The sequence below is a fragment of the Danio rerio genome, chromosome 8, assembly GCF_049306965.1.
Source record: "Danio rerio strain Tuebingen ecotype United States chromosome 8, GRCz12tu, whole genome shotgun sequence".
Classification (NCBI taxonomy): Eukaryota; Metazoa; Chordata; class Actinopteri; order Cypriniformes; family Danionidae; genus Danio; species Danio rerio.
Window position 1 is genome coordinate 30,116,414 of NC_133183.1, and position 23,591 is coordinate 30,140,004.

The following is a 23,591-nucleotide window of genomic DNA, read 5'->3' on the forward strand; positions in this document are numbered from 1 at the left end:
GGTAAAATAAAATTCAGATTCGAAAATAATTAACTTTCATTCCTTTATTATAAATGTTATTCCACATCCTAGAGTAAATGTCTTTAGTGCAGATTATGCAGATGCAATTACTTGGATTAGCTGTGGAAATCCTAGACACTCTAATTAAACAATTAGCTAATTAAAGTTTCAATTGTCAAATATTTCGACACCACTGTATTATTATTTCTTAGAAAATCAGGCAGTGCGTGTACAAGAGCAAATTTAATTCATAATAATAATTTATAATATCTGACAAAAAAACAAGTGACAAAACAGAATAAAATATGACTAGTCTAAGTTTGAATGCGTATACCTACAGACCTCTCTATTAAAATGTATTACAGTAATCTAAATTTAATTTACCGTAGAAATAAGTGAAGAAATGATAATTGAACATTATAACACAACAAAGTGAGCCTACTCCACTTATGAAAAGAAAACAGAGTTGAAAAGTGCTGCCTCACTGTCATGCTTTGATGTTTTCTGCACGTATGCCCCGTTTCTCAGAGAAGACAGTGGCTAAATTATTTACTGCTTGCTGCGCTTTCCATAGGCGGTCAATATCCAGACAGAAAGCAAGTGAGAAAGAGAAGACACACTGACACCTGTCTGAATGCAGACACACACACACACAGACACACACACATACAGGCCATGATGCTGACAGGTTTTGACAGAGAGCTGCTGTTTAATTACAGACCTGTCCTCTCGGCACAGTCTACAGTCAGGTTGTCTGCATTTTTGTGTTTTCCGTGTATATTGTTTATCGTTGGTTAAAGAGTCAGTCTGTCAGCATTTAAAATGTGTTATGAGTGTATTGTATACTGTATATGGTCAGGTTTACTGTCTTTGGGGAAAGCAAAATACCCACACAAGGATGGTAAAAGCTGAAATGAACTACACTGTGGGGATTTCCAATTACATAAAAGCTTATTTAGTTATAATAAACACTACTAGTCTTATTGGGAACATTTAATTGTCAAATTATTCCAAAGAAAAACTATTTTAATCATAATCTAATAATTTGTTTCATCAAGACAAATTGCCATTGGCTAGAATCACAAATAAATATATTTTTAACTTGCAAAGAAAAAAAAAAGATATTAAAGACAAAATGAAGTCCTGTCTTATATTTATTCTCAGTAAATGTGAAATAATAAAAATCGTTCACAGGTGCCATTTGCAGGTCTTAATAAAGAGAATAAATAATGCCTTAATTAAAATTTAAAAATGCCAAAATGTTTCTCTGGGGTTGAAAGATTTAGCAAAAATAATAATACAAAAATCAATAAAAAGAACTACAGTAACTATCCCACTGTTATTACAGGTGTGTGTGTGTTTCTTAAGTGCTCACTTTGTCATACTAGAACTGCGGACAAGATTATCTGTGCTGAACTGTAGATAGTATAAGAGGACATCTATAATACTAATCAAACTTGTGATGACACTCAACCCAAAACACAATTCTGTGCATGTCACCAAAATCTATAGTTCTCAATAATCTGATTATGAGTGTTGTATCATTTCTGAGTAACTAGTGTCAGCTAGTAATGGCGATTCCCAACATCTTTAGTGGTAAACCTTGCAAAAACAAGATTTAAAAAAAAAAAAAAAAAAAAAGATAACGTCTAAAGAATTTTTACAGTTGCAATCAGTTGACCTTGATTAGCTTGTTCAGGTGTGTTTGAATAGGGTTGAAAATAAAAAAACTTCAGGACACCGGCCCCTCCAGGAACAAAGTTTGGTGACCACTGGTCAACAGAATAAACCATCGTTATACAATAACTTGCCTAATTACCCTAACCAGCCTAGTTAACCTAATTAACCTAGTTAAGCATTTAAATGTCACTTTAAGCTGTACAGAAGCGCCTTGAAAAATATCTAGTCAAATATTATTTACTGTCATCATGGCAAAGATAAAATAAATCAGTTATTAGAAATGAGATAACTATTAGGTTTAGAAATGTGTTGGAAAAAATGCTGCTCTCTGTTAAAAAGAAAATGGGGAAAAATAAACAGGGAGGGTGTATATAATTCAGGGGGGTGATTAATTATGATTGCAACTGTATATTTGTAATAATTTCAAATAATCATTGTAAATAATTATTTCTTTTATTGCTGATTTGGTGCTAACAAATAAGTTCTTTTAAATATTAATTTAATGCTGCTTAATTTTTTGTATAACCTACTACATTTGTTTAGAATTAATAAAATGACAACAACAACAGCATTTATTTTAAACAGAATCAAATCCTTTGAAATATAATAAATGTCTCTTCTGGTGATCAATTTAACGCATCCTTCCTAAATAAACATTAACTCACAATGACGTCAGATTGATGTTGTACCCTAATGTCCTGAGGACATTGCAATTTGGCTGAAAATGTAAATCGGGTTAACTTCAGAACCCAAGGTCATTTCCCAATGCAAGCTAAAAACTACCAAAAAAATAAAAATAAAAAAATCAACATTATGTTACAGTTTGAAGTTGTGTGGATGTTACCATTATGACATCTATCAGACGTTGGATTTCGGTTGCCATACCTGAGGAATAGTTTTTTTTTCAGAATTTGAAATCAATTTGACATTGGTTTAAGATGTTGACTGTTGGATTTTGGTCACTTTCCAACACAACCTAAAATCAACAAAATATCAATGTCATTCGGCGTCATTATAGGACATTAAAATAACATTGTGCTTGGACGCTGGCTAGAAACTGAATTTTGATCACCTAACATCACAACCTATATCTAACCTAATGTTAACATGTTATGACGTTGTGTGTTTGCTGGGTAGTATCAATCTCCTTCCAAACAAAATCATAATGACCACAGATTTTTTTTAACAGTATAGCATATAAAATTTGGGTAACAAGTACAAAAAAACTATGAAAATACATAGCTTTATTAAATAACACTTTTCATAACACTGTAAAAAGCTTATTTATACTCAAAAAGAATACAACTTTCAGATTGATGTCGCTAGAGTGTCTGAAGGGCATCATATTGGACAACTATGAACTTGTTTTCTACTGACAAAAAAAAAATGAATTACATAAAGTTCCATCATGTTTCTTTGATAAAATACAGATTTTCATTGTTGTGGTATTCTTTTTGAATCACTCTGTATTTCACTTTTTTTTTTAATAAATGCTGCCTTGATGAACAGAATAATTAATCAAATAAAAAAAAACATGACAAAAAAATGACCCCAAACTTTTAAACGAGCAGTGTATATAATTTTTTTTCTTTTGTTTTTTCAAAGCACAAAAAGTCAATACAAAAAATGGCAACCAATTCAAAGCAAGATCACTGAGGTCAACTTTAAAAATTCCATTTGAAAGCTATTCATTAAAAAAAGTCCAGAGAATGACACAGCAAACTCTTAATACATGAATATGTTTTACATCAAATCTTCATTAAAAACAGATTAAGCGTGTCATAACCTTGCATTTTTTCAAAGCTGGGTGAGTTCAAATCATTTTACACCCCATTAACACCTGCACTTAGCATCATCAACCTGTGCCAAAAAAGCGCATCTTAACAGCAGGTATAAACAGATCGTCGGTCGGTTGCGTGTCTGCTGAGCCCCTGAAGGTCAGTTTTCTGAAGGAGGAGATTTTCAGACAGACTCTGATCGCGCTGTGGCCTCTGCACCACAGGTGTGGCTGCTCTTTGTTGCATTATTAAAAGCCACATTCATGCTCGCTCTTTCTCTTTCTTTCTTCCTGTCTCTCTCGATCAGTCGAGATCACAGAGCGGGACATCAATGAACAGAGGGCAGAGGGGGAAAAAGTAGAGGTGTCTGTGTGTTCAAGAGACTCCTTGTTTCATTGATTAGCTTTCAGTCACAAACAGGCTCGGAAGAGAAATTGGAAGAGAAAAAAAAAAAGACAGCGTGAATGATGTTTAAAAGAGTGAACACAAACTGGCTTTATCTCCAAGATTCACAGGACACTGTACATGATGAAACATGTAGTAGTGAGTAATTTGAGTAGTTTTAGTTGCTTTACCCTGTCTATGGAGATCTGGAAGGAATGTGATGGTGGGAGAAAAGAAATGGGTGGAAGAAAAAAAATGGGTGAAAAAAAACTCAGTGATGGGAAGATATATATTTTTTAAGTTTTTGCGTTAGCTCACAAATGTTTTTTGCATGCACTCGCAAAACTGTTGCTATTTTCTATTTTATTTTACTTTAATTTTTTTGGAAAACTGAAGGTGTCTGTCTAGGTCAAAAGCAATTGTGCCTTTATAATAAAGTAATATTAAAAATTTTACGCGTTTATGTGAATGGGTTGGGGTGTCCCAATTCTCTTTAGCTTAAAGGCGTAGGGCTAAAGGGAAAGGCTGAAAACCAAGGGGTAAGAAAATTCCCGGATAACACCAGCTAAAACAGCAAAATGACTGCACACGGAGGTCACGAGATGCAGAAATTAGTATTTTTTTGTCGTCATTACAAATTTTTTACAACAATCAATCACATTTTTTAATACATTCATAACAGCGTTTTTGTTTTACCGTCATTCTTTAAGAAAAAAAAAACGCTAAAATAAAAGCTGCTAAATTTCACCATCTCTAATCTCTAACAGTAACTCCTGTATAGCAGTCGCACAACATACTTTCACATCTGACACTCAAATGCCTTGTCAGAATAGTCTAGTGGCTTTGAATGACCTTTTTTACAGTGTCTGTTATAATGTTTATGATATTTTCATGTGTATACAGTACATAGATGATTATGGCCTCGGTGTAAATGCACAAATATCATGTCACAAATGCATCATATTGTTGCCTTCAGTGATTTCCTGAAGATATATACCAAAAAAGAATTCAACTGGAATAACTACAGCAGCCACGATAGTCGATCTCATATGAAGTAAGAGCACAATGACATACCACGATCTCTGCAGATGTTGTAGAGGTGTTTCATTTCTTATAGGGATAACTTTAAGCCCTTCACATTCTGTTTCAAAAGCTAAAGGGAAAGGATACAAAAATAGAATTGGGCCTAATATTCCCTTTCCAAAAAACATCATTTTGTCTGAATGCCTGTAAATTAGTTGTGAATGACCTTAAATGGAAGCAGATACTCTCAGCAGTCCAACAACTAGTCCAACCTAGCCAGTACATCAATGAAATGAGAAGCGTTCTCATCACTAACGCCTTTAATGTATATTCAAATGTGAAACTGCCACTACCAACAAACAGTTTTTATATTCCAAACAGAAAAAAAAAAAAAAAAACGCAAGTGTTTTTTAACATAAATGCAGACATCTGCATGGACATCCTCGACTCTTGAAGTTTGTTTTAAATAAACCCTAACATGTACTTTACAAATGACACATCCGCATACACTCCTCAACGCCTTTTTTACATCCTTAACTTATCTCTGTGAACCCCCGTGATTCATCCAGATCAACACCTTCCGCTTCATCTAGTGAATATAGAACCAGCAGACAAAAAACACACACTCTCAGAGACAGACCTTCTTTCCCAATGAGGGAATCCAGCAAGTGAGACAGAAGACAGCAGAAAGACAGATGCAGCTAACGGACATCATGAGACATCGTGAACGTTTTCCATTCTGATCGATGACAATCCATTAAAGGGGCAATCTGCTGTACCTCTGACCACCTTAAAAATACACACTACACACCACTCACACACACAAGCTTGCGCACACAGACGCATCAAAGCAAGAGCGAGTGAATGATATGGGCCATCATTGATTACAGATGATGGTCGGCGTAATAAGAAGAAGGAGAAGGTGCCTGCTGGTTAAATCACCACAGAGACACGGATCGATTGGCCTCGGCGTTTGAGACCCTGAGTATGGGAGTCATGGTAATGATTCCACATGTCAGGAGAAATTGTCTTAAAAGAAAGCAGGAGACGGAGAGCGTTCCTCTGCCCCCGTTTCCTTCACGGTTAATGTCTCAAGCAGAGGTAGAAGATCAAAGAGAGAGACAAATGTTTCTAATATAGCGCCGCTTCAGAGAGCATAACACAGCAGTCTTCTTTCAGTCTTATTCTGTCACCTTGGCAACTAATTGCATTGTTAAAAATTTGCATATTCAAATTCGCCGAATGCATCATGGCACGTTGAGAGGCAGTGACAGTATGGATGTGGGATATGTGTCTTTGCAGTACACCACAAAAAAAAAAAAAAGAAAAAAAAGAAATCTCTCCTCGCCAAACTTGCTTTATGCAGAGCTTAAAAGGTAATGGGGTATATGCACAGCTAGTGCTTTTCAGCCAACGATAAACTTTCAGTGAAAGGTTAACGTGACTATTTTCAGTTTCACAAGGTTCCTTTTATAACATCACTGTTGTAATGTAATTAAAAAACAATCAGTTAAATAGACTTAAGCATTCATTTAGCTGTTCAAGCGTTAGGGTTGGATCGATAGACGACACCATCATCCATGGCTAATAACTGATAGCCATCCTCCATTGCGATCCTCCGCCCCGCCCCTGTTGCAGCAGCAACCCGCTCACGAAAAATACAGACTTCGGCCACTTTCACACTGACCGTGCCTTTCATGTGGTGGCCCCATGGCTCTGGTACTCTATCTCTGGGATCAGTCAAACTTTTTAAAAAGCATTTCAAGACGCATCTTTTTGGTCAAGCTTTTAATCAATAGTATTAGTGTTTCTGTATTTGGATTTTTAACTTGTTATAATATGTTTTAACATGTTTTTCTTTTATTGATATGTGTTTGTTTACTTGTTTTCTGGTTGTCTCTTATTGTAAAGCACTTTGTGACTCAATGTCTGGGAAAGGTGCTTTGTAAATAAACCTTTACTTACTTACCTACTTACTTAATACGTTTTAGTTTTAAAATGGCATTTTAAAACGAAAATAATCCATATCCACACGGGCGTTTCATCTAGCATTTCTGGAAAGATCTCCGTCCACACTATACTGCTGAAAACGGACATCATGTGACCACACACACACAAAAACTCTGTCATGCGCTGCAGCGTCTGAGCTAAAGCAGTCAACCCAGAGCGCAGTGCATGTCTGACAGTTTACCAAGGTTGTACTGCTGGATCACATATTACTATAGTTGTTAAAATTGATATTTAATTAATCTTGTCTGTATCTAATGACTCTATGTTTTTTTTAATCTATCAGGTATTGTGTCATTGCATCAGTACACTGCTTAAATCTGTCGCTTTCATGCCTCAAAAAACCTCAGATACTGTTGGTTGTTCCTGTTGATCTTGCATCTTTTTTACCAACCAAGTTTGTCAACTCCATTATAACGACACTGATCACACTGCCTATTCATGCCTGAGTCCTGCGGAAAAGGTGATAGACGTGGTAATTTGTGGCTAACTTATCTTTATTTATTTATGATTTAGTTATGGGTGAGACAGAGACCATGCAGGTCAGGTGGTTGAAACGATAGGCTACAAATAATTAATTCGTTACTAATTAATTAATTATTCATAAATAATTCACCGCCGCTTATGACAATGATACCATCATCAATCACGATGTTTCACATTAGATCAATGCCAAATTGGTCGACATCGACCCTATCAAGCGTAAAGCGAGATATAAGACTTTGTAAACGCTAACACTGTCATTAGCAGCAGGCTAGCACATAAACTGCATTGAAAATACTGGGGTAAAAAAAAATTATTTTAAAGACATGCTGTATTAGAAAAGTGCCTTTATGCATAATTAAAAAGTATATGTGATAGTTACTGTCACTTTATTAAGTGTCAGCTTATTATTAAGTTAGTAGTAGCATTAAACACTCAGTCAACATAAATATTTGAAATAATCATTCACATATTTATTGTTAAAACGTGCTTTTGATCTAATAATTTGAGTCATTTTAAGGGGTTGGAATAAAGTGGTTTGACCAAACCCCTAAAAGCAATGCAACAGACACGATCAGAATCTATAAACAATCCATTTAAAGAAGCCTTACAAATAAATGAAACCCAAATATTATAAATTGAAGTACTAAAACATTTCAATAGTTATTAAAAAATAAAACTAAGAAAATGACTAAAGCCTGTAAAATTATTAAAAATTTACAGAATACAAGAATACAAATTTTTAAATAAAAGCTAAATCAAAAATTATACTGAAAAGTAATAGGATTCAATCAGTGTTAAATTATATTCTATACTATTCATTAGCACCTTGCCAAAAGAGCTCAGTGGCTGACCTTCCCATAAAGCATTGCAAGTTAACATTTTTCAAAGAACTGTTACTTGTACATAATTGAATATTTTGTGCTAACTTTTTCATAAGATGAGTCAATAGTTTTGTATTATTCTTTTGGTTGCAGTGTACCGTTTCACTCGACTCCATCTCTCTCTCAGTGCTCAGTAGAACACACCGTTCATTGCTTCATAAAAGAAAGAGTACACAGACAGCACTGTACCTTTCTCCGATTTTCAAATTCTTTTTTACTCTCGCTTCAAATCAAACTTTGCAATGTTGTGATTCATCCCAGAGCTAGTTGGCTTTCTCCACAGCTCTTCAACAAATGATCTGCTCAAACCCCCTATTGTGAGAGAACGAATGGAAAATACTGTCTAAGCACAGGTCTATCTTCTGTCTCTCAGCCTGACGAACGCTAGTATTTTCTGGAAATCTAGTTCATTTAATCACAAAAATAAAGAGTTCCACCATGGCATCATGAGCCTCAGGCTTCACGTTTAATTCTTGGACAATTTTGGATGGTGTCATTGAGACCTGGTGTTAGTTCCATTCTGCCTGCCAGTATTTCAAATATGCATGAAGGCGCACAATGTCGTAAAATGGCCAACCCTACTGTGAATAAGTGCAATCTGACTGACCGCTGATAAGACACTGGCAGATGACAGGTGGCTGTCATCGCCAATTACATGCCAGTTTAAGAGCGCTGAAATCTGCAGCGGCACAAAGAGAAGCATCAGGTGTGTGGCGATGCGCTAACCGCATACAGTATCTGTAGCGGTAACTGAAACTGCTTTGATTGGGATCGATGACTTTCTGCGGTTTCATTAAAAGCCAATCAGTAAATTCGATCACTGGCTTCAGGCTGAGGATGCTGCGCTGCGCCTGGGTCAAAGATCAATTAGCGTTGCACATCTCTCTGCGTTAACCCACATCTCCATTCAGACTAGCCTTGAAAATGCGCATCCCGGGATATTAGCTTCCTTTGACCATGTATCACTTTACTGAAGTGTAACTGATCCCTTGTCAAAAAGGAACGCCGTGGGTTCAGAGGCCAGCATTATTTAGCTGAGTGAAAGAAGACGGATGAATTAGTCATGATAGCGCTGCTGCATTTAATAAGATACTTTCGGGGAAGGGTGTGGTGGCCTTGATTAGATTGAGCATTTGAGATGAGTGATTAATGTTACGGGTGAGGATCTCACCTTGGACCTGATACTGGACAGCCAGGGAAAATAATGATGGAGAGAATGTTTATTATCAGGAGTGTGTCCATGCAAAAAAAAAATGAGGCTTGTCTTGTTTTCTATGGTAAAAGAACAAACAAGTATCCATGCTTTATCCTTGTTTCAAGCTGAAATTCAGCAAATTTGATACGATTTGTGGCTAAGAACTGTGCTGTATTGGATGAGAATGAAACTTGAAGTAAATTGAGCTTGGTAATGACAGTTGTCTTCTGCAGAGCTGATTTCAGGCCCTAATACTGCCAATGTTTTTTTGTTTGTTCTTCGCTCAGGGAGAAAAAAAAAGAAGTTTGAAATACATTTTCAGCAGGATGTTGTTGACATCTAGACACTGTACCCCACTGCTGAGAGTGGCGTTTAGATGAATATGTAAATATGTGCTGCGTGTAACAAATAATACTCTAAAGGGCAGCAGTAGGAAGACAGAAGTTAAGAAAGCATCTGATTATAGCAGCATTTGTGGGTAGAAAAACAAGAATCCTATTCTGTGTGTTACATTAGACTTACACTGAGTACATTTACATGGACACCAATTATGTGATTTTAATATGATTAAGACAATCCTCTGATTGAGAGTCTAACATGTAAACAGCGATTTTTAATTAATTAAATCCGATTAAGGTCATAAACCAACTAAACAGAAATCGAATTAAGACATGTGGAGTATGCTGATTTTAATCGCAATATTAAAGTGCAGTACAGACATGTACACCGTAATCAAACTATTACCGTAGGATCGTCGCCGCATTTTGGGACAGGATAGTCTATACACACACGGCTGTTTGACACTATTGTCTGCATCTTTTTCTCATTCAGTGTGCGGTATCAAGCTCCATTAAAACAACACTCTCTTTAACTAAATTAAAATTGTGCTCTGTGGGGAAGCTCAAAGCAGTTTTATCATTTGATAAACTTTACAACATCAAAACTAAACCGAATCAGCTGAACTGCCTTGAGATTAATAATTTAAACATTATATTCTATAGAGCTTGCTAACTTGCTAATTTAATGAACTTATAGCAACACCGAATGAAATTATGCTGAATAATGATTCCACTGTATTTAGAGCTTAAAAAGTGATTCATTTATAAAGTGAAGAGCTGTACAGCATTAATACTGTCATTTCTTTCTTACTTCCATGAAGCTGCTTTGAAATAATCTGTATTGCGTAATTCTATAAATAAAGGTAACTGGACAATGCACAAAAAAGATAAATAAATAATATGTATTTACTGGTATAAACACGAGACAAAAATACTGATAAAGGAGAGGCAGAGTTGAGTGGCGTGTCAAGGCTTCATGTGGATTGTGCATTCAGCTGTGAACAGGTGTACAGATCTTGTTTTCAAAGCCTTTTTTCCCTCTTCCCCCATTGCAGACGTTTTTTATCTTCCAGGATGTCACATCTGGAGTAGATTGAGTCTCTGTTTATGTGTGTATTTGTGTAATGGGGTGAATCAAAACTGGGGTGGTAGGTCTCCTCGACTGAGGACAGAGAAGGAAGAAAAATCGCGTCTGGAGCGCGGCGGTGGAGGAGGAGGAGTGGCCTAGTTTCTTTAGCAACCTACTTACAAACTTCAAAACTTAAGCGGGCGGTGGAATTCAGATGAGCTGATGAATCCTTTAGGAATGTTTGTGGCTGAATCTATGCCAAATGTTAGAGTGTGTGTATATGTGTGAACATCTGAAATCAAGCCAATCGCCCCAGAAACTGACTCTTTCCTGGATCTGAGCAGGTGGCAGGTGTAATTTGCGGTGTTGTGAGCTACCGTTGGGTTTAGATCCCGTCAGCCACAGAGGCTGCGTGATGGAGACAGTCAGGCCTGAACCCACAAAGCACCAGTACTTCACTTCCAGTTTCAGAAGTTCAGCTTCTGATAGAATTTTACACCTGTGTAGGAATATTTTTACATATAAATGTGTGAAAATATATATGTATTTACATATGTAAATAATCAGAATATGTAGTTTTAATTTATTAAATAACTGGCTTTATTTTAAAGTGCATATTGTTTTTTTTGTTTTTGTTTTTTTAAATAATTTACCGTATGATTTTGTTAGCTTACTTTGGTAGTTTTGTCGTGAACAATTCATCTGTAAATTTCATTAAGAAAAAAAAAACGATTATCTTTCTAATCTTTAATTGGAATCTGAAAATGCCCTTCCTGTTTGATTGTATGTCAAATTAAATGTAATTTTAAGGTAATAGTCAAGGCTAACAGAGTTAATCATGTCCATTCAGCTGTCAGTTTTGACAAAAAAAATGGAAATGATGAGCAGGAGGATTCTGTTAGGTTGTATTAACTCTTCTAAAACTCTTTTTCCAGCTGCTTTCATTCTTTCTGAATAAAATGACTATTTTATTACATCCATTCAACCCGTGGTAGAAACAACAAGCCCACTCTTTTCTCAAATTCCATTTCAACTGCGTCACAATATAAAAGAAAAGAACGATCGCAGCTTCCAGTTCATGGGGACTTCAAAAACTTTATTTTATATTTTCTAAAGCATATTATTTCATCTGTATACTTTATTGTATCAAATAATTTTAATTACATTTTTATGTCAAAGTAAGGGTGAAAAAATCTTCCATCTCAATTTAGAACAGAATAAATACAGTATTAATGTAAAAACGAAACTACATTTTATGAACTATTGCTACACTGAATGATCCCTTAGAATTTGTAAACGATTAGAGATATGCACTTATTTCTTTGAAAGTTGATTTGTAACCCTGCTGGTCCTACACCATCGAACCCGCTCTGAGCTGGGATCGAACCGGCAGCTTTCCACATAGGAGTCGGTTGCTCTACCAAAAAGGCCATGACCATAGCCTCTAGCATTTGTCTCTAGAGCACCTTTAGAGGTCAAAAGAGTAAGGTTTACCTGCACAGCACTTCACTAACTGGCTTTAACTACACTCACCCCCTAAATCTCACTCCCATCTGGGTCATGGCACCAATGTAACCTCGCCAGTCCTGCACCACCCTACCTGCTCTGAGCTGGGATCGAACTAGCGACTTTCTGCATGGGAGTCGTCACTCTACCAAGAAGACTAAAGACCATGGCCTCTAGCATCTGTCGCAACTTTGGAGGTCAAAGTAGTGAGGTTTACCTGCACAGCACTTCACTAGCTGGCCTCTACTACATTAATATTTAATGAGAAGTTAAAGTCTTTTGTCCAATATATTCACTAGCACATCTTCATGAAGTAGATGTCTTAAAGATGTAAGGATGTATAAAATCAAAAGTGGCACCAAGTTTTATTAAATTCATTAGTTTTCTTTTCAGCTTAGTCCCTTTATTAACCTGGGGTCGCCACAGCGGAATGAACCGCCAACTTATTCAGCAAATGTTTTCCGCAGCGGATACCCTTCCAGCTGCAACCAATCACTGGGAAACATCCATACACACTCTTTATGAAGATTACAAACATTTTAAATAGATGCTATTTGTTTTAACATGTCATCTTAAAAATGTTTATACAAAAATGTCACAATCATTTGATTACATTTATAACAATAAGAGATGGAGCGTGGAAATAAACACGTCATGTTTTTTCATGGAAATAATATTTTAGAGCTGTTGACATGGAATTAAACCAGATTTTGATAAAAACCCAAACAATACAAACATAAAAATAAAACAAAAAAGGATATTTTACTTTGTTTTAATGGTTAAAAAACCCATCTTTAACCACGAGAGTAAGAGTATAAAACGTTTGCAAAAATAAAACCCTCATGATTTCATTGACAATCTTCCTCTATTTATATACCACAATTTGAAAACCCTTGGTTTAACTGGAGGATTTCCAATTGCTTTGCTTGCCTTGATAACATTTCTGAAGTGAATGCAACCAGGCGAAACACAAAAATCCAATATGTGTCAAAATATTGGATCGGTGCAATGAGCCTTGCATTGTAAATACAGCTTAATGACCTGCTACTGTCTGTTTTGTTGTCTGCATTAATCAACAGCATTATTGATGAGAAAAACAGCAAAGCACCCACGCACGAGTCCTGAACAAAAACATTAGACCCTAAAGGCGAAATAAAAAACATGAAAAAGTATGGAATTTCACTGGATTTAGTATCAACAGCTGAAATACTGGAATCAAAATAACAACCCTACGACAGCCTCTTGCTCAAAAGCTCAATAACGCATGTGAAGCTCCACAACTGCTCCAATTCTTTACCAAAGCGGAGGCTGTTTACGTAGAGGCGATTGGTGGCATGAATTCAGTTTGTTCAGTGGAATCCTTCAGAGCTCACAACTGCAGATTTGCTGCTGAATGAACAGAGCTAATCTGCCATCGAATTGTTGTTTCAGACATCACTGTGGGGTTTTGCGAATTTCGGAGGGAATCGTGGCTCCAAGCGGGTCACAGCGGCACTCCGTGGGAGGCGGATCTGAAAGCGTGAGGGGGTGGGAAGAGGGAAAGAAAGGATTGAGGAGGACGGGATGCAGGCAGAGCTTGAGATGTGAGTGGGATGCGAGTTTGGGTTTGGGAGTTTGCATGTTGTGTAACAGCAGTCAGGCTGTAATGTACCGCGCACGCTAACTGAGAGTCGGTGGCCTGCAGCGCTAAAAGGCTAACCACACGCTCTCCATGCTAACGACATCCCTCTTCTCATTAGCACACCGGTGGAGTCACAGTGCCAACACAAGCAGTGGAATTGAGCAGTCGTCAAACGTGACAGAAACCTTCAGTGACGATGCGTGTTAAAGAGACGCTAACGCCATGTGACATTTAGATTCTTTCCTTTATGAAAGCTGTGTCAGATCCTGGGAGGTTTTGTAAAGCTAAGAGACTCCAGAGACTCTGAAAAGGAGAGTTCCGCATCAGATTTGTTCTATAATCCTCTGATTTTTCGTTTGATATGTTGCACAGTTTCAGTAGGCCAAAGAATTACCTGTAGATTTAAGTCTTGACGTGTTTTACACTGTGAAATATCTAAATACAAGAAATAAATGATCAATCTGATACAGATTAGAAACAAGTCAAATTATTGGTCAGAGCAGTAAGATTATTAAACATGGTAAGATTTTCTGCCATGACAAAACTTCGTAAAAAGCAAAATGTCTTCAAAAAGTTCTAACACTTATTCTAGGCCCAATCCTAATTCTATTTTGTACCCCTACCCCTATACATGGTGTTTGAGTTTCAGAATGTTGTGGAACTGCTATACAGGAGTAATTATTATGGATTATTGATCGTGAAACGTATTATATTATATTATATAATTGTTTGTTTTTTTTAAAGCATGACGATAAAACATTAACGCGATTATTAATTATTTTAAATATTAAAACATGTGCTTGTTTATTGTAAAATTCATAATAATGAAAATAATGATGCGATCCTGCTGTTGTGGCTGGTGTATTCTGGGTGTGGTTCGGAAAAATCTTCGTTCAAAGGGCTATTCACCCTTTCCCCTTAGCCCTACACCTTTAAGCTAAAGAAAATTGGGACACTCCTATCCCTTCACATGAATGCGCAAAATGAGGGGTAGGGATAAGAGGAAGGGCTAAGGAGTAGAGTTGGGATTGGGCCCAAGTAGTATATTTAAGTCTAATTATCTTAAAACTAGCTTGTTGATCTTTTTTTTTTTTTTTTTTGTGATATTTTCTTACTTTCTCAGCAAATAATTTTGTGTCTAATAATTGTCTAAATAGATGGCTAAAACCAGGCTAAACTTGGACTTTCAGTGAAAATCTAATAGACGTCTAAGAATAGCCCAAAACTAGACTAGTCGTCAAATAGACAGATTAGACAGACTTTATATGTGTAGTCATTCATTTCTGTTTATTTAATGACTAGTCTAGATTTGGCCTATTCTTAGATGTCTATTAGATTTTCACTGACAGCCCAAGTTTAGCCTTTTTTAGCCAAGATGACTCTGTTTAGACATTTATTAAAAAAACAGAAAAATCTTGCTGGGTTGTATGAAAAGGTCTTAAGACCAGAGCTACCAAACAAGAGAATTTAGAAATTGTCATTTTGTCTTAAAATGAGCCATAGCATGAGCCAAATAATTAAGAAAATTGTATAAATTAAATTATGATCACACATGCATATTGTTCACATTTTTTTATTCAAATATAAAAACTGACAATATAGTTACGATGCAAAATTATTACCTTGCTTCTTAAAATACATTGAAGCTTATTGCAACAAAACGTAAAGTATTTTGTTACTAAAGAACAAGTATAACCGAGCTATATTTTACTGTAATGGGTAAACTTAAAATAAGTTACTACTGCTAAAGTATGAATAAATGTGATTATTGAGCCTTTTTATTAGGAAAAGTTAGTTACTCCGGCTAAAATTAAATCTTAAAAAAGCAAAGTTGCTCTTAAAAAATATAATATAAAACAATAATAATCATAATAAGTCATAATAATCCAACACAATCTTATGTTGGAAAGTATTTTATTCTTAAAACTAAAACAATATAAAAAAAAATTAGCTAGAAATAAGATTGTAACTCGTCCACAGTTTTTACCTCACGAACACACCAGCAGATTAAAGGAGCCACAGACAGTGAGAGAGAGAGAGTTTACAGCTTTCATTTTCTCTTAGCTGAGTTCTGTTGTACTTACCTGTCAGTGAAAGACTGTCCAAACTCAAAAAGCAGATAACTGCACAGTTCACTGCTTGCAAGTAGTCGAAGCGTTTTAACTACTCGCGGTCTCCTCTCTCAACATAGTAAGCTACCACCTTATGACGTATATGTGATAAATTACATCAGTACATAATAAACTGTTAAGATTATTACTGAACCGATAACTAATTGTATCTGCATCGAAGAAACAATTAATTTTGACACCCCTAGAAAAGTGCACTTGGCGATGATTTCAGATCCCTTAAAAACAAAATGCAAGCGTTCAAAACTTAAATAATAATGAACACGGCGGCAATGTAGACCAAACAAAGAATCAAGAAAAGTGAGATCAAGATAATCAAGGAAGTTGGAGGCAGCCATCAACATGGTCGGATAAAGTGGCAACTTTGCAAACAGTGATAACCGGTTTGAAAGTTGAAAGTAGAATTGCTACACCTGGAAAAAGACCTACTTGTGGATCGCTAGCATAGAGGTCCTGAGTGTAAATGACAACCAAAGGCTACACAATGTGGCATCCTGTCAGTATTTTGTATGGTGGCCCCAAAGTCCAAAATGAAAGCAATTTTTGAAGTAATAGTAATAATAATAATAATAATAATAATAATAATAATCATCATCTTTCATGGCTTTTCTAAAACATATTATAGTAAGAAACATAATTTTACATTCTACTAAACCATGAAAGTTTTTAAAAGGGTTCATTTTAAAACTACATACTGTGACACACCAACAGCAGTATTTCTGAAATAATAGTGGGTTTGCTCCTGTGCCATGATGCTTACTGTGAGAAATGCTGCATTCTGAATGATACATACAGCAGGATAACAAAATGGATCCCGAGGTGATACTACCAGAATATCACACAACTAAAACGACAAATTCCAGCACTAACTAAACATATACTTAGCAAAGCATCCACTATAAAACTGTTCACAGTTTATGTATAGCTTTCAAATAGTCAGTCATCAATATACAGAGTTACCTTTGTGCCTCATAATGGTGTAGTTATGACATCTGGACCAAACTGCATTACTGTGTTTATAGGCACAATAAGCCATAATGTGCGTTACTTCTCTTAGATACAGACAGGGGTTTGAATCAGTCCCCTGATGTCAAGATGAGCGGAGCTTCTTATTAGCACTATAAATGAAAGAAAACTTCAGTGAAGTCTCCGAACAAACATGTAGCTCTAGCATCAGATACCTTTGGTCTGACAGTCAAAACAACCAACACTCGTTTGTTTCTCTCTTTTGTTTTCACTCTCCCATTAAAATTCCCCTTTCAGTCAGATCCCGAGCAGATATGAAGGTGTGGAATAAATAGATAAGCAGATATGCAGATGCGATATAAACCTCAGTAGGCCGATACACTCCGAGAACAGAGATAAATGGAGAGAAAGCAGAAAAAAAAGCTGCATGTGCAAATTTTCGGAGCGTTTTTTGCTGTGTTATTGTATGCGTGTGCGCTGGTATTCTGCATAATGCAAAGGATTTTGATTACAATCAATACATTACTGTGGATCTTATCGCCTAATTTATCCATTCGAGATACAGCAGGATGAATAAAGGTCAAAGTCTTGATTACAAACACCATTAAATCTCTTACAGCGGCCTAATCAGATGCCTTAAATACTTGAAGCCTTTTTGTGTATATCAAGCGAGACATTAAGACAGAATGGGCCATACAAACACGCACATGCGCGCGCACACACACACACACATGCCAGCTGCAAGAGCCTGAACATCTATTATTCACATCAAAGAGCATTTGCTTTGAGCGTACGCACTCGTACACAGTGCCGTGCAAAAGTATTCACCCCCTTAACCAATTTTCTCATTTAGCTGAATTACAAATGCCTCTTTGAAAAGCAGTTCTCTGTGATATTACTTCTGAGCGGTGAAATTCAGAAAGCAACTCCTTTAATATGACATTTATGTATGTTGGAAAATATGCCACTGGAATAAAAAACTGAATTACGCCGTTTGTGTTAACGTATCCAATCCTAGTGTTTGAATACTTCACGCAGACACCATTTCAAGCAATTACAGCTTTTGTCTTTTGGGGTAAACACACTGTTCAGGTGCGATTCTTCTCCAGAACGGTGATTCGCTCCAGGTTAGACAGTCTAAAAACACGCTTCCTAATAATTTGCTGAAGCATTAGACATTCAGACGCACGCATTTGTCTTCATAGTTCAAAGCAGAATGAAAATGCTGAATTTACCCATGAATACACAGCACAGTCATTTAGAAGTAAGCCGTAATCCTTAACTCAGTCCATAGGGAGCTTTTGTTCGGCCTGTAGTTTGTGTAGTCAGAGCTGTTAAGCCATCTATCCCACTGGGTGTTTAGTTGGGTCTATTTTTTTGTGTGCGTCGTCTCGCCGTCCCAGATTGTATTGTGCATTCTTGGCTAGTGTATATTGCATGTGTAATGTGTAAATTAGTTTAGATTATATAACGCACTGAGATCTCTGGCTCAGAAATATTCCCATGTGGCACCATCCAGTCCTCTTAGAATGACACTCTAATCGACTCTTGAAATGAGTTTCGAAAAAGTGTTAAATGAGCCTCCAAAAATAGGGAAAACATTAGTTTCGACACAGATTTGTAGAATAAACCACTTCCTCTAAGTGTTGACAAAGATTTCTTTGAATCTCTCATCAGTCTACAGTAATTAACCTGCTTTTATCTTTATGTATACATAGCATGCTTATTTAAATGTGTAATTCACGTTTAATAAAAGACAAACTCAATTAAGAGCACTGGAGGCATCAAGTCCCACATTTTGTTTCTTTATTTATTTTATTTTTTATTTTTTTTGAGTCGAGGGGTGTTCAGTAACTGCGATTTTCATTCATTCATACATTCATTTTCCTTCAACTTATTCCCTTTATTCATCAAGGGTTGCCACTGCAGAATGAACCGTAAACTTATCCAGCATATGTTTTACGCACTTTACAAAACATGATAGAAAATGATGCTATATATAAGTTAATAGATATCATTTACACTATTTATTCGGGGCCCTCAGATGTCCTGGGGCCCAAAGTGGCCGCTTACCTTGCTTATTGGTTAAATCCGACCCTGAATATGACAATATGTACATTTGCAGAAAAACTAAATATTGCAGTGTCAGTTTTTTTTTGTTTTTCAGATATAAGGCAGCCCTAATTGTAAGCGTTTCAACATGACCTTAATTTTTGTCAGTTGTTTGAGCTTAACTTGCATTGAACCCAAAATATTCCTTTCACTGCTCTCGCCTCCTAATGAGTCGTTTTGTGTATTTGAGACATTTAAATTCCTATGGCTGGCTGCATGTTTTCCGATTGTGTTTGATTGAATTGTGCCTCACTTGCTCAGCATTCATTTAATGAAGGAACAGGATTATCCACTGTTAATTAAATCCTCACTTGCAGTCAATGCATGAACTTAAATTAGCAGAACACTGTTTTAGTTCTGAACATCTGCCCATAATGCTAGTAGCACAATGCTAATATTTTATGTGTATATAAGTTATGCTTGCTTAGTTTCTGCTCCACCAGGTGCTTCGGATTCATTTTCTTTTTCCCTGTGTTCAATCAGTATCCAATTACTTCACTCTGTAGCCTTTTAAACTAATGTCTTCTTTTTAGTTAAAACCAGCTTGAACCATTTAATTAGTTTGAATAGAAATTCGGTCAGCCATTTTCTTATCTTAAAAAAAAAAAAAAAAAAAAAAGTCACCTCATTGCCTGAATTCAGATGGCAGCCCATCACGCAGACTGAGAAAGATCTACAGTGGTGCGTGTAATTGTATTTTCATTTTAAATAACTGTAGCGAATTGTATTTGATGTCCTTGAAGTAGCCAGGGCATTGGATTGGGGGATTTAAATGCTCTAATTTAAACATCTTGAATGACTTCCTTATCTTCCACTGGCTTTTGCTCCCATTTTTTGTACAAAATTACAAAATAATATTGGCCTGATTTTGAGAGACACGTTATCCAACTATGTTCTGCTTTCCAGACAAATATACTGTTTGTAAAGAAATGGCCTTGGGAGAGACTTCAGAAACAAATCAGTTGACAAATGAATAGCTCTCCAAACAAAAAGCCCCTTGGAATAAAACACTTTCCATGCAAACACATTTAAAAATTACATGTTTTTCAAGCAAACTGCTTTCTAAAAATTGTTTTTTTCATATACCAAATAAATGGTTTACAAAACAAAAATCAGGAGCTATATTTCCATCCACCTATTTTTATACGCATTTTGGATATGCGCAGAAAAATAATAAATGGTTGATTTAAATGCCAAGATGCAAATAATTTGCATTTGAAAATGCGCATAAACACAGGAGTAGGATAAACTTTATATTCAGAAAGAAAAGATGAGCATAAACTACCTAACAAATTCCAGTAAGCGCATTAAATGTCATGTGATCTTGTTATAAGAGATCATGTGATGATAAAAATGTGTGTGAATGTGCTCAGCCTGCTGGTTTGTCCTTTGTAAAACATTGGAAATGTAGTTTTGATCATTCTAATATGCCTTAACAATTTCAGTATTAGTGTTATTTTATTATTACTTACCTCCAGAATCAAGAGCTTCTGCGCTTCACGTCTCACGTCTTCAAATGCAACAGCCAAAAGTAATTCATTACATTAAAAAAAAAAGATTCATGCAGCTTCTCCTACAACAGCAAATTCAGTTTTTACTGTTAATGTTTGGCGCTATCAGGAAGTGCAATTTTTTGTTCTCTTTGACTAATTATATGGAAACGCTGCTTTAAATCGCACGTCTTTTAAGCAATAATCCTGTTTTGCGCATACATTTAATTTGCATCTTTGGATGGAAACATAACTATTGATGCATTGTTTCTACAAACAAGATTTTTTCAGAACACTACAGGTTGTTTATTCACAGTATTCCAACATGTTATCCAAACTCTGCTTTCAAGACTTTGTCTGTAAACAAATGGTCTTGGGAGAGATTTTATAAACAAATCAGCTTACAAATGAATCACTCTGCAAACAGGCCACTTTCTGAATCAAAATACTTTACAAACAAAGAGCTTTTGAAATAAAACACTTCTCAAACAACGTGCTTTCTACATAAAATGCTTTCCAAACAAACAGCTTTTCAAACAAAACCCTTCCCAAAAAAAATCTTTTCAAAGCCTGTTGCTTACAAAGTTTAAAATACAAATTAAAAAAATATTATTTTCCTTTTTTTTTTTTAACTCTAATAAATATCAGTTTCTCCAAACAAAATGCTTTAAAATCTCTCCAAACTAACTGTTAAACTTCCAAAGCTGTTTTCAAAATAAAAGCCTATCCAAACAAGACAAATGGCTCTCGGTACAATAGCATATTCCACTGAAAATGTCATTCCATTCACGCCTCTTTCACCTCCTGCATCAGTAATCATTATTGCATTTTAAATCTGCCACCTATAATGCCAACATCACACTCATTTTCCTGCTTTGTCTACAAGGTACTATTAAGTGGCATGTGGAACTGCCAATCTGCAGTAAAACCATACAAATATGTTTAGCAAGTCTTTGTGATTATTCATGATTTGGAACGTAATAATAAAAACAGATGAAATATAATTATTACGAGCAGCCAGAGTTGTGTAGGTGTGATATCATGTATCAGTCTGGCCTTTTTTTTATTCTGTAAAACAAGAAAGAACACGTGTAGAAGCAGGCTGTGCATATTTCAGTGACTAACATCTCTATTTTCTTGCTCTTGCTCTGCAGGTATGGAGACATGGTCCCGAAGACCATAGCAGGGAAGATCTTTGGCTCCATCTGTTCCCTCAGCGGGGTGCTGGTCATCGCTCTGCCTGTTCCTGTCATAGTTTCCAATTTCAGCCGCATCTACCATCAGAACCAGAGAGCTGACAAGCGCAAGGCTCAGAAAGTTCAGGTCAGTGGGGCTCAAAACTCCCCGAGGGGCTTCATCTCCCGTGACCAAAGCTGCTTTGGCTGAGATGCAGGTCACTAGCATTTAACTCAGAGTGATGCTCTTGTTAAATTACATCATATGCTTTTACATCTTATGCTTAAATAAAGAGAAGTGATTTTTGAGGTAGCTCTAAAGGCTATATCTGCCGAGGGTCAGGAGTGTTGTGGGGGGGGATAATTCAGAAGATATTATTCCCAGACAGGGCTCTAGACTGCGAGTAAATGGTCAAATTTTGCTACATTTTTCCTGCCTGTGAAACTACATTTTGTTTGGGGTCACACTGGTAAATAAAGACATTGTTGCAAATAAGACAAAAAACAGAACAAAACAGCACTACTTGTTTGAACTTTGTGCCGCATGGACCATTTATCAGCTGGATTCAAAAGAAAAGACAGAGATACATGAGCTAATGCGTTTTGCTGGAGTAGTTGTTTACTTGAGCACTTTATACTTTTATTCCACACAACACTGCAGAGGAGAGCAGCCAACATCACCAGCTTGTAGCAAAAATAATGGCATAAATATCAGAAAGTCACATCGAATTGTAATATTTATTTTTATTATTACTAAAGTATATGTAATGTATTTTTTGTGAATAAGACAATAGTTGTATATTAAATATCTTTAGGTTATTGTTTATCATAACAAATGTCATAGAAAACAAAGTTGTACTATTTATTTTACTGTGATACTATTGTACTTGAGATTATTGTAAGATGGTAATACTTTGGTACTATAGTAACTACAGTGTATCAAGGCAAGCATTTGTGGTAGGTAGCTGTCAAATGTGCCTTTTAAGGTGTCACTAAAAGTTTGCTAAACATTTATATTTAAAAAAAATTATACAAATGTTAAATTCTGTATAAATGCATCAACTTTTTAAATAGAATATAACAAAAGCACAACATCTTAACAGTAGAAATGTAAGAAATGTTTGAACATCAGCATATTAGAATGATTTCTGAAGGATCAAGTGACACTGAATTAAGGCTGCACGAATATAGGAAAATTCTGGCATTGCAATTTTTTTATTTACTGCGATATATATATAAATCCAGTTTCAGCAGATGACTTGAATAGCTTGTAAAGAATTCATAGTTTTAGATCGATTGGGATGACTGTTGGGAAGAGTATCTGCATCAAATATTTAAAAAATGACAAGAAAAGTTATATACAGCAGACAAAAGAAGCAAAAAAAAACAATGATTTATGATTTTCTGGGGAGTCAAACTGTATTTAGAAGCAAAAATTAAATAATTACTGTATTGATTTAATTGGGTAAATAATTACAAAATGTACAATAAAACTTACATTTTATAAATGTACAGTTATACATTTCATATACGTTGATCAAACCGAATACAATCTTACATCAACAACAGATGGCAAACAGCGCGTTGATAATAACAGATAATCATATTAGATTACAAACAACCCAACGAGTTGTTTAGGTAGTGTGCATCGCTGCTTTTATGTTTACACATGTAGTATTTTTTCCTAAGGGAATTTAAACCAAAATACACAACAACACTCTATCAAACATAGCTACAATGATAATGAATAT

The 23,591-nt window shown here is 35.7% G+C and overlaps 1 protein-coding gene and 1 long non-coding RNA gene across 5 annotated transcripts in view; one reads left to right on the forward strand and one right to left on the reverse strand.

Annotated features, from left to right (window-relative positions):
- kcnd3 (potassium voltage-gated channel, Shal-related subfamily, member 3) overlaps positions 1-23,591 on the forward strand; it is a 170,737-nt gene that overhangs the window by 112,028 nt on the left and 35,118 nt on the right. For all 3 annotated transcript variants that reach the window (XM_005167002.6, XM_005167003.6, NM_199802.1), the window contains 1 exon segment: positions 21,820-21,988. In XM_005167002.6, coding sequence (XP_005167059.1) covers positions 21,820-21,988 — 169 coding nt within the window.
- Positions 1-23,591, reverse strand: part of LOC141375642 (uncharacterized) — a 76,559-nt gene that overhangs the window by 26,029 nt on the left and 26,939 nt on the right. The gene's annotated exons all lie outside the window — the stretch shown is intronic.